The 11,882-nt window shown below is 43.2% G+C and overlaps 1 protein-coding gene across 9 annotated transcripts; it reads left to right on the forward strand.

The window, feature by feature from the left end:
• The first annotated feature begins 2,208 nt into the window (after positions 1-2,208).
• On the forward strand, positions 2,209-11,136 carry zbtb18 (zinc finger and BTB domain containing 18). Of its 9 annotated transcripts, none has more exons than XM_035400332.1 (3): positions 2,209-2,430; positions 4,546-4,609; positions 6,999-11,136. In XM_035400332.1, exons 2-3 carry the CDS (start codon positions 4,597-4,599, stop codon positions 8,615-8,617), a joined length of 1,632 nt encoding a protein of 543 aa, XP_035256223.1. In that variant the 5' UTR covers positions 2,209-2,430; positions 4,546-4,596; the 3' UTR covers positions 8,618-11,136. The 9 variants fall into 9 exon arrangements, with proteins under 9 accessions (XP_035256223.1, XP_035256225.1, XP_035256224.1 ...); XM_035400333.1 differs by lacking the exon at positions 2,209-2,430 and adding an exon at positions 2,463-2,633; XM_035400334.1 differs by lacking the exon at positions 4,546-4,609 and having other exon boundaries at positions 2,210-2,430.
• The last annotated feature ends 746 nt before the right edge of the window (positions 11,137-11,882 follow it).

Here is an 11,882-nt window from a genome sequence, read left to right on the forward strand (position 1 = left end):
CTTTTTTCATTAGTAACAGAAAAGAAGAGATAGAGTAATTTAAAATTTTCAGGATCATTTCCAGATTAGATCTCGTCTAAGCCGTCCTCATGATTTAATCTGAAAACCATGACCTTAAAATAGGAAATATGTTTTTTAAATGTATTTAAAAATAACTGACGTGAGAATTATGTATAGGTGGGCCTATTGAAAAAATGGTGTCGATCGGCAACTCCATGGAGAATTGTGTATACAGGGGCCGACTGTTGCATTAAGAAATGCCATATCTTTTGAAATTGGGATCTGCTTCAATAAATACTATTGTTGGCATTGCAGAGGAAAAACCTTAGAGAAGAACAGAGTGCAATTTGTGGATTATTATTCATGCTCAGATGGCCATTCATGCTAATATACAAGGATATTATTCGAAAATGTAATCACTTGTCTTCAGTTTAAATAGCCGTTAATCTATGGCTTTTAAACGGTTTTGACTGGTCATTATAGTGCTATACACAACAGTTACGAGGAGCATAAACGAGATTATCAGCATCTGTTTGAGACTCAACGAGTAAATATTGAAGAGCTATTTTTTCATAGATGAAGGCATAGGTTTGATCAATAGTTTTAACTGTTGCGATAAACAGTTTTCCGCAGCGGCAGCAACATTTTTGCTACAGAATCTGATGCATTACCTTCGCTGTATGAAACATGTTATTTCTTAACAAAGGAATGCCAGTATAGGGATGTTGTTCGTGATTAGCTTCCAGTGTTAATTATAATAATATGAAAACTAGATAATTGCAAGGTGTGATGCTGATTAATAGCCTGCCATATAATTACAGGAAGGACTGTCTGACGACACAACGTCCACAAATTCAGGTCAGCAAGGGTAACAGTAGGCTAAGTAAGACCGTGTTGAACGGGTCTAGCTCGGAAACGTCTAGTCTATTAGTTACCTAATTGAACCACAAGTCAAGTTCACGTATTAGGCTACTATGAAATCTTTACAAGAAGTGGGCTACACTTTGTGTTTGGTATTTTATCGCCTTGTCAACTGTTTACCTGTTTCGTTAAAAATTATTTGTTCGCACGTAGGTTAGTGGACTACAAATCAGTACAAATGTGACCTCAATTTCAAGATGGGATTTGTGTTTTTTTTTTAAAGAATGTTTTCATAATATTTTCTTTCGATTGCGTAGCCTACTTTCCACTGAAGAACAATGTCTGTAATTAACATTCAGACATTAACCGGCACGGTTTATCGCGTAGGATACTTGCTGGAGTCATTTAGCAAAAAATGCCAAGAAACCACAAAAAGTAAAAATGATAATCGAGCTTGCAAACATGACAATAAAATGTCAGAAGAGATCTTAAGAAATTCTTTCACTTTGCCAAGTAGTTTACTCATTATGTTTCAAATGATATATATTCACAACAATATTCAGACGGGCTAATAATAATAATAAAAAATAAAAAATAATAATCATATGTAGAAGGGAAGAAGGATAAGTTTGTAAACTGACGGATTTTATAGCATCACAGATGGATTTTCCGCAATACCTTTTCAGCCAGACATCACATTAAATAATCGTGCATTTCCTGTCTCCAAACACTTGAAAACTAACAAAATAGTTGTTACGTTATAGCCACGTTACTTATTCAAAACACATCCCGGCAGTCAAATACCAAGAGAACAACATAATTGTAAAATAACCCAAAACTTATATTCTAAAGGGTCATGCAAGATAAAACTAAACCGAATGCATGCTCGCTACTATGACAAAAATGAGCGATTAACAAATGCGGAAAAATTTTTTATTAAATTTTGTTTTAAAATATATATTTTTTTGAAACACTTGCATTTCAGTTGTGTAGCCTACTGATACAGATGATTAAACATTATTGAATGCATCTCTTACGCCTCCTTTCTCGGTCCTTTCTCCGTAGTCTTATCTTTGCCCCGGTGAGTTTCTGAAGAATGAGTGGCAGTGCACCTGTTCTCCTGTTCGCCTGCGTGGAGCCGTGACTACAGTACCCACGTACCATTGCGCTCTTTCACTCTCACGGTGCTCTGCGCCAGTCTGTTTGAGGAACCAGCTCTCTTGGCCTTTTTTCTGCCTTCTCACTGTTGCCTGGTGTCAACCTACGCGGAGAAGAGACATCCCTCCCCCTTCCCCCCTTAGCGGCCGCTTCCAATTTGCCTCTGCGCTTCTTATCGCCGCCTCTATTGGTTTCTGCGCTGCCAGTCAGACGCTTGTCTTTAGCTTGAGAGTTGAGTAGCAACAGCTCGGAAACATCTGGCTGCCGCAGCTCGTCGCTCCCGCTCGCTTGCCCTGTGTCTGTGCCACTGCAGGTTGTTATGGAGAGCTGTTGAAAGTCAATCTAGTTATTTTTTCAGGCGAGAGGATTTGACGGAGCTCCTTTGAAGGAAGAGACGGAACCTTCTTGTCTGTAAGTGCGTTTATACGGGGATCTTTCAAAGATGAAAGAGGGTGTAAGGCAGTGAAAGAAAAAGTACCGTTCTTTTTCACGCGACTGTTCCCTTCCCGACAGAAATAGTTGCTATGTTAGCTAACGTTAGCTAGATATTGAGAGACAGTGTGTCTCGACGAAGCAGCCAGCCGGGCCTGCAATACTACCCGCAACTACTGCAGGTTGGTCGTTAACGTTGTATACTTTTTTGTTCGCTCCGACTGCGTGGGTCAGTGTGTGTGTTTACATGGAGTGTGTGTGTCCCCGTGTGAAATGAAAATGTATGACTGTTGTGTTTTGTTTCCTAGCTCCCGTTTCGCACCCTAAGCACCAGTTAGGCTACTCCGCCGGTGTATGTCTTTGGGGGAGACGGGGGAGTTGATGGCTATTTTCGCTGACCAGGTTGTAATAGCTGTGGCGAGGTAGAATGTAAAGAGACAACTAATACAATGAATGTTGATTGTTAGCCTATTTTTTCCCAGCCAGCTTTCCAAAATGTAGTAAAAGTTTTCTTGACAGTTTGCATTATGAATAAAGTAGTGAATTGTTTGGAAGGGGAATTGCTAAACCCTCAGCGCCATCAAGCAGCTATATAGCTACCCACTGTATGTTAGCCAACACTGAATATATTATCTAACATTGCCTATATGTGGCAACATGTTTTGCATTTCTGCAGGCGTGTCTCTTGTGAGATATAAAAGCTAGTTTGTTGGATTAACCTAAATATCTTTCTACTGTAGACCCTGGATTGTTACCTGCCTATTTGGCGAATAGCCTACCAGTTGCAATTAATGTATTGTCCGACTCTGGAGCGTTAGCTCAAGAGCAAACACTGTGGCTCCGTTTATGTTACATTATGTTTATTTATGTGCCCTCCTCCTGGGAGACGCTCAATGCGTTCATTCTGGCAATCGCTTCCACGCAGTAGCGCAAGCCGGTTTGGGTTGCCAAATATTCAAATGGTGCAACTTTTCCCGAGTCGGAGTAAAACGACTTAACGGAACCGAACGAGAAAAGGAACTCACTTTAAGTATTGTACTTTGAGTAACAATGAGCTCTAAAACATATGTGTGGCTATATGTCAACAAGAACAGGTTGCATACGTCGGGTGAATTATCTTCTTAAAAGGTTATACACGCATGGCAGTATATTACGGGAACCGATTTACTATCTTGCTAATTATAGGCTTGTTTTTATGCGACTATATGAATTATAAACTAAACGAAGTAATATGCTGATCCAATTATGGAAGAAAATTATGGATAAAAAGTCTCACATAAACGAAATACTTTTAAGTTTTAAAACGGAGCTATAAAATGATTTAGTAGTCCATTATAGTATAATGTAATGTTATGTAAAAAAAAATATTGCTCGCAAGGTCTATATCTATGATAGTCTCTATTTGTCATTATTTTACTATTTTCTTTTTTTTTTTAATCAGTTGTGCAGGGGGTGCGCAATGAATGGCGGTTGTGGTGAAGTCACTGAACCAGAAAGAAGTGGGAAACAATATCAGCTGCGTGGATCTGTCAGTTGCAAATGTGCCGGGCTGGCCTTTGTTTATGGCTACTGGAAGGAACGCAGCCAAAAGAAGGGGGGGAAAGAAAGAAAAAAAACTTGAGGGCATTTAAATTCTCTGTGCAGGAAACTAGGTTAGAGAAAAGTGTCAGTTTTCACACAGACCTATATTCTAAAGTTGTGTACTTGGAGATTAGAAATAAAGGGGGCAGGGGGAGGGAGTGGGCAGTTTCACACAGAAACACCAAAGTGCATTTCCCCCTGTTTTTTATGCGTTTTAAATGGAGAGAAGTGGAAACAAAGTTGTGTGGAGGAGAGAGGCTGGTGGCACGATTGTAGAAGAGCAGCATATGGCTGTAAAAGGAGCACAGCTGGAGGTAGCATTTCCATCTGAACATGATGTCAGAGCAGCTGACAGGCTGCCATCCCCCTGCCTTTTATTCTAACACTGAGGCTGGGAGTCAGTGTGTGTGGATCTGCGTGCGGGAGAACGTATCCACTTCCCCTCTAACATCTCCTCCACTCTGCATCTGTCTCTCGCACCTCTCTTTCCCCCGCCCACCCTCATCGATTCAGCGAAGGAGTGCAGCCGGCCGGGCTACTCGGCTAGAGGACTTAATCAAGTTGATGCATACTACAGGTACTGTGAGAACAGAGGGCTGCTTGTGTTGGGGCTGAGCTTTCTCCTGGCTGCTGTCTGTAAGTGTGGGGCTCCCAGTATGGGGAGCAGATCATTTCTGTTTTCACAGGGAATAGCATAATCGCTGATATTCCGTGGCAGAATGGAATGTATTTGAGAGGTTTTTTCTTTTTCCGTCGTGTTTATTGTATGGCTTGTGGTCATTTAGTTGTATAATTAGTAAAATTTTTAGGAAATCTTTGAAACTGATTGATAACTGGGAATTTGAGGAAATCCTTTTTTTAATTTAGGTCTTTTCGTCTCATTAAGTCTCCTTAACATTTAGATTTAATTTAAAAATTCAATGTTTTTACACAGATATAAATAGTAATTTATGTAGCGGTATAATTATCAGTTAACTTTAATATAAAATCTAATACAGGGCATATTTTGATACATTGACTTCTCCAGTGGTGTGATATTCATGGAAATGGCAAACTGATTTGTGAGTGCTTTGTGACAGCAGTGCTAAGTGGTGATCGTAGAGTCTATTTCATAGAAGTTGTTTAAATTCATTGTGGCATCTGAAAGCTGCTCTTTCTTTTTACTCCTCTTTTTTTTTCCGTTAGTGACTAATTTAGTACTTGCAGGTTTGAGCTGCCTGAATTGGCCAGACAGCTGTAATCGCAGTCCTCCCAGTCTTAATCTCTTTATCTGAGCTGCAGCTACCATATGGCCCCAGTCAGCTGGATCAGATGTTTGTAAGCCGCCTCCTTCGCCCCACTCTGTCCTCCCTGCCTCCTAATTTGATCGGCGCTACCTTGTGAGCTGTGCTCTGCTCTTTATTTTTAGGCCATCTTAAGGATTAGGATTGGTGTGGACTACAGGGCACTTAAAGTGATTGTATTGTAAGTCTTGTGGGGGTCTTTGAGGTGGATGTGCAGGGTCTGTGAAGATTGGGGTGTGGGGGGTGGGAGGTGAGGGGTGTCTCTCTAAGCTTCCTCATTAAGGGCAGTCTTGGATTTTAATGAAGGAGCGACACAGATTCAAACAAAGAAATCTCACTTTAATGTGCTTTTGTAAAACACTGATTTTTTTGCCATAGTTGAGCAGGTAAAACCCAATGGGTAACAGGTGATTTTTTTTGTTGTTTTAAATCTAAGAATATACTTTAAAAGTAAAATTTAAAATTAAGTCAAAATAAATGAAATAATAGGCTGTATATTTATGAGATTTTATATATGTATTTTTAAAATATATTTTTGCTGTTACTGTAGTTAATTAAGGGCTGAATGCATTTCACTGAAAAAGTCTATCTGTGCAGGATTGAATAGGCTGGTGAGGGTAACCCAAGGCCTCTTGTAAGGCAGTGCACTACGTGTGTGTCCCCTCACTGGGCAGTGGGTTATGTGTGTGTGTCCTCTTGCTGAGTAATGCATTTTGTGTGTGTGTCCATTCACGAGGCAGTGAGTTGTGTGTGTGTGTCCTCTCACTGGTTACTGAATTGTGTGCGTGTCCTCTTGCTGGGCAGTGTGTTATGTGTGTGTCCTCCCGTTGGGCAGTGTGTTGTGTGTGTGTGTCCTCTCGCTGGGCAGTGCATGTGGGTGTGTCCTCTTGCTGGGCAGTGTGTGTGTCCTCTCGTTGGGCAGTGTGTATGTGTCCTCTTGCTAGGCAGTGTGTGTGTGTGTCCTCTCGTTGGACAGTGTGTGTGTGTGTGTCCTTTTGCTGGGCAGTGTGTTGTGTGTATGTGTCTTCTCGTTGGCCAGTATGTGTGTGTGTGTGTGTGTACCTTTGCTGGGCAGTGTGTGTATGTGTGTGTGTGTGTGTGTCCTCTTGCTGGGCTGTGTGTGTGTGTACCTGAAAGCAGAGCGTGGCATTATAAAGAGAGGGAGCTGCAGGAAGGGTGCGCAGCTGTGGCTGTTGCAGGCTCATCAGTGAGGACAGGAGGCACAGACTCCTGACAGGACACCCTGCACATCCAGCTGCCAAACCTCTGTCTCAACAGCCGCTCTCACAGATCATTTAATCAACTTTTCAGCAGACGTTGGTTTTGTTTTTTCACGAAAGATGAATTGAAATACTCTACAATGTAAAAAAAAAAAAAAAAAAGAATAAAATTGACACCGATTGAAGAGTGATCAATTAAAGTTAAGGAAAATCTAAAATTGCTGGGACAGTAACATGGTCTTTTACCTTTGTGTTGCAGTATAGACCTGAAAACATTTTTTGGGTAATGTTTTTTTTAAATTTTTTTAAGTGTAGCTTGCGATTCCACTGCGTTTCCCAGTGAAAGAGTGTATGGGAGTGTGTATACGTGTGCATGTGAGATAAAGCGAGAAAGAAGGGGAAAGTGTAAAGTTGTATGAAATCTGTAACAGAAAGGCTTGTAAGGTGTACTTGTGTTTTTCAGGTTATGTAGACAGCATGGAGTTTCCGGACCACAGCAGACATTTGCTCCAGTGTCTGAGGGAGCAGAGGCACCAGGGCTTCCTGTGCGATTCCACGGTGCTGGTGGGCGACGCCCAGTTCCGCGCCCACCGCGCCGTGCTGGCCTCCTGCAGCATGTACTTCCACCTCTTCTACAAGGACCAGCTGGACAAGCGGGACGTGGTGCAGCTCAACAGCGATATCGTGACGGCGCCCGCCTTCGCCCTCCTGCTGGAGTTCATGTACGAGGGCCGGCTGCAGTTCAAGGCGTTGCCGGTGGAGGACGTGCTGGCGGCCGCCAGCTACCTGCACATGTACGACATCGTCAAGGTGTGCAAAAAGCGGCTGAAGCGGAAGGCGGTGGCCGAGGCAAGCAGGGTTGGGGGCGGGACGGGCCGACAGGGGGAGGAGGATATCTCTAGCTGCTCGGAAAAAGCGGACAGCCTGTCGGAGGGGAGTGCAGGCCACCCTGCTGCCGACCTGCTGCCCAGCGACGACGACGACCCTGACGCCAAGCGGGGCCCACTCCCGCTCCCTGACCCCGCCGGCCTGTGGCTACGGCTGCCCTGTGACCCGCCGCCGGCCCCTGGGAGCAGGGGCAGCGTGGGGGAGGCCGAGGCTGGGAAGCCGTCTCCGGCCGGCAGCCCCTGCAGTTCTGCTGGCTCCCTGTCCCGCAGGTCCGCTGCCTCCCGCAGGGTCTCCTCAGACGCCGACTGCGTGCTGGACCTGTCCGTCAAATCCGGCCTAACGGGGGGCCCCGGGGAACCCATTCCCAGCAACCCCTTTTTCTGTGGCTCGACCACGGCCGCACCCGTGCCTGACCTGGTGCAGGTGAAGGTGGAGAGAGAAACAGCATCTGATGAGGAGGACCTGGCAGGCCGGGACTACGACCACATGGACCACAGCGGCCCCAAAGAGGCCGTGCCCAGCACTAATGGCGGGGTCCCTCGGCGGCTGGGCTACGAGGCGCACCTGGCTGCTCTGTCAGGAGAGTTGGAGCGCGAGGAGAAGGCCAGCGAGGATGAGGAGATGCTGAGCCCGGAGAGCGACCGCGCCCAAACCGAGCCGCCAGGGCTGGACGGCGCCCTGCTCCCCTACGTTTCTAACATGCTCACCAGCGCCCCTCACGGGCAGATCTTCATGTGCCCGCTCTGCAGCAAGGTCTTCCCCAGTCCGCACGTCCTGCAGATCCACCTCAGCTCGCACTTCCGCGAGCAGGAGGGCACCCGCGCCAAGCCGGCCGGCGACGTCAACGTGCCCACCTGCTCCATCTGCAGCAAAACCTTCTCCTGCATGTACACGCTCAAGCGGCACGAGCGGACTCACTCCGGGGAGAAACCCTACACCTGCACCACCTGCGGCAAGAGCTTCCAGTACTCTCACAACCTGAGCCGGCACGCCGTGGTGCACACCCGCGAGAAGCCGCACGCCTGCAAGTGGTGCGAGCGCCGCTTCACGCAGTCCGGGGACCTCTACCGCCACATCCGCAAGTTCCACTGCGAGCTGGTCAACTCTCTGTCCGTAAAGAGCGAGGGCACCCTCAGCCTGCCCAACGTCAGGGACTGGGCGCTGGAGGACAGCTCGCAGGAGCTCTGGAAATGAGCCGCCACTATTACCAGAACTCCTTTTCACTTCTGAAGAAATATCTGTGACATTGTCGGGCACTGAGGTAAGGGTCGTGGGTGGGTAAGGGTGGTCTAAATCAGTCATGTTTCTTGTCATTTTGTTTCATTGCTAAACTGCACTTTAGTAGCACGTGAAAATGTTACTGCTGATTTATCATTAGTATTTTTGTTCTTGTCATTTAGTTTTTTAAACGTCAGTAAAGTCCTCACGGTGAAACATGAGGAAATATTTTTTCCAGTAATGTTTACACAAGAGCTTAGTTTTGGGTGACCGTTTTGTATGTGACGTCATTACATACATTTAAGAACATATTCTGCCCTCTTGAAGTGCGAGTGTGTGCACAGCAGCAGGCTGTTTGCACTCGCTGTAGGTGAGAACACCTACTCTCCCTTTCTTTACACCATGATTGCAAGAAGAACATTTTAGAAATAGGGTATGAAAGTACACTAAACGGGTATGGTCAACATTAAATTCACAGCAGTACACATACGCGCATACGTGTACGTATCTGTATAGAGCACTGCTGTAGTCTCATGTCTTCATCTTCATTATTTCTGCTCTTGTGCATTTTTATTAGTTGTGATGGGGAAACTTGACTGATGAAAGACAAAAAATGGCATCTCATGCAATGTACAGCTTCCTTTTTCAAATTAATTGAACATCTTTTTTAACCTTTATTATAATTAATAATTCACATTTTTTGTAAGCCGTAACTGCAGTCATGAAACATTCATTATTGAAGTAAAATATTTTGATTTCTCTGGTGTTTGAGGAGATCTTTATGAAAAGGGATCTGTTGTTGCATGAATTCCACCTGTACATTTACAATGTGAATTGCTGTATTGCTGTAAATTGTAACCGATGAATAAAATGCAGGCTGTGCTGATCTCATCGGTTAAGTCTCTTAAAAGAAGTAAATATTACAGCTATGGAAATGCATGAATTTGATTTAAGACTTTCAGTTGTTTTTGCATTTGGAGAGTGTTTTAAATTAGCCCAGTCATTGGATTCCTGAGTAGTTTTTTTCTCTCCTGTCTGTCATTAGGGAGCTTCTTTACAGTTTTCTGTGGGGTTGCAGACCTTGTTTAACTGCACTGATAAGTCTCAGTTTGCCTTGTGTGGGACGGACACGGCAATGGTGATATGGCCATCCTAGGACTTACACACAGTGGTCGGCTGTGAGTTTGTGGGTAGCGAGCGCTGCTTATATGTCCAAACACGATTCACTTATTTCTTCCTGTTTGGTAATTATTTCTTGTATTTAAGAAAACAATTCTGCTTTGTCAGTAATTTATTTATTTATATTTTCATTCAGCACTTGCTATAAACTTGAAATGCTGAGATCTCACCTGCTCATGTCGAAGTTCTCCTGACTTAATTTTCTTAAGGAAAGAGAGGAAGTCTGTAATTGGCACTACCCTTAAATCTGTCTGCGTTAGTCTCCAGCCTGTGTGTGTACGCGTATGTTTCAGTTTTAGACACACAAACGCACAGACGTTTACATGCTATTTATTTTCCAATATTTTATTTTCCAAATCGGAAATAAATATTTTGAAACTACAAAGTAGGCCAAGAAATAATTTAGAATATATTTCCTTGACCCCCCAACTTTCATATTTTTATAAACGTTAAATAGAATTGAAAACTCCCTTCAGTTACATGTTACTTGCAGCCATTGTGCAGAAGTAGAGCCCTGATATTTACTCGAATATGACTCGGACTGGAGCGATGAAACGCTGAATGACTAATGCTAACCTGACGGAAAGGTCCATACAAAGCATCAAGGCTGGGGTCCCGCCTCTGGCACAGGGTTTGGGGGTGTGATGGAGGTGCAGGACCGGTGGGGGGGACACATTGTGCTTTGCAGAGGGTCCCCATGGTGATGGCGTTTTGCACAGTGATCATTTCCCCTTTTTTTGCACTCATAATCTGTGTGGGATTATCATGGAGAAATATATCATCTGTGTTTTTTTTTTCTAATTGTATTTTTATGCGAATTTTCTTAATGTACTTGACCGCCTTAAACTACTGTAAATGGCTTGTTTTTTTTGTTGAAGGTTATTACTGGAAAACTGAAATGATGTATTATTATTGGACTGTTTATTTCATATTTTTCTTGATAAAAAAGGCTGTGAAAAATTATCTGTTAAGCATCTCCATATATCTGTGGTTTTACTTGAAAAATGAAAATGTTCAGATATTCTGGAGACTGTGCTATGAGACTGGAGTAAATACTAAATCTGTCTGAACAGGACAATCACTGTCTGAAGAGCAGATTGAATCGACTCTTACATTTCATTTGTTGTCCCCCTGAGACTTTTCTTTGAATTTTTATTTTAGTTTTATTTTAGACATTTAGCTTTGACAATCATAGTATGTTTTATTTCTCAAGGGGTGGAAATTCTGAGGCTATCTAGTTTTGTACTTTTTTGGTGTGCTGTTGGTGAAATTTTTAAATTGTGTGCGAACTGCAATAAATTATAAGAACCTGAAAAGTCGACTGTTGTTTGTTTTCTCCGATTTTGAATTTAGATTAGATTTTTTTTGACATGAAATACATGAATTAACATTCTGGTGAGAGACATTTTACACAAGGGGCAAGGGGATCCGTGTGTCAACAGTTTATATGATAAAGCCCCAAAAATATAATGATAAATTCTAAATAGCCTACATTGATTCCAAAAAACTTGACATCAATCTGCCTTTCATGTGATAACTGAAACCCGGCATAGCTCATATGAATATAAAATCGCTCTACAAAGAGCGCAATTACTCTTACAGGTTAATAAAGGGTTATAACAGTGGCATAATTATTCCTAACAGGTTAATAAAGGGCTATAAGCCTAATTAAACTGCAAATGTGGGACCTGCCTCACTGTGAGTTTCAGGTGTGCGTATTAATAAAGGCAGTGAATAGGGACTAAATCTTGCTTTATTCATTTTAATTTTGAGTAGATATTTAGGGTAATGCACCATCCATTTGCAACCATCTGCTTTGTGAAAGCCAGTAGAATCAGTCACTGTGTTCCTGTGTCATACAGTGGAAATATTTTTCATGCTCAGGTTCCCTGGCAGGAACTTAACTAACGAGACTGATCTGATGGGAATTGTTTTCTTGTTATTGCAGAGATTTCACACTTCAGTAGCTACTCCTATTTATTGAACATTTTAAATTCAAATGGGCTTCTGCATTCCAGTAAATTGTTCAGCAGAAAAATGCACACCTTTCATTTGTCATAAC

Source organism: Anguilla anguilla, chromosome 18 (assembly GCF_013347855.1).
Source record: "Anguilla anguilla isolate fAngAng1 chromosome 18, fAngAng1.pri, whole genome shotgun sequence".
Taxonomy (NCBI): Eukaryota; Metazoa; Chordata; class Actinopteri; order Anguilliformes; family Anguillidae; genus Anguilla; species Anguilla anguilla.

What these genes read in the sequence shown, in the direction of transcription:
- zbtb18 (XM_035400331.1), top strand. Translation starts at nt 4,366, where the DNA reads ATGATGTCAGAGCAGCTGACAGGCTGCCATCCCCCTGCCTTTTATTCT. An exon ending in CAAGTTGATGCATACTACAG is followed by an intron (nt 4,610 to 6,998) that starts GTACTGTGAGAA and finishes TGTGTTTTTCAG; the next exon opens with GTTATGTAGACAGCATGGAG.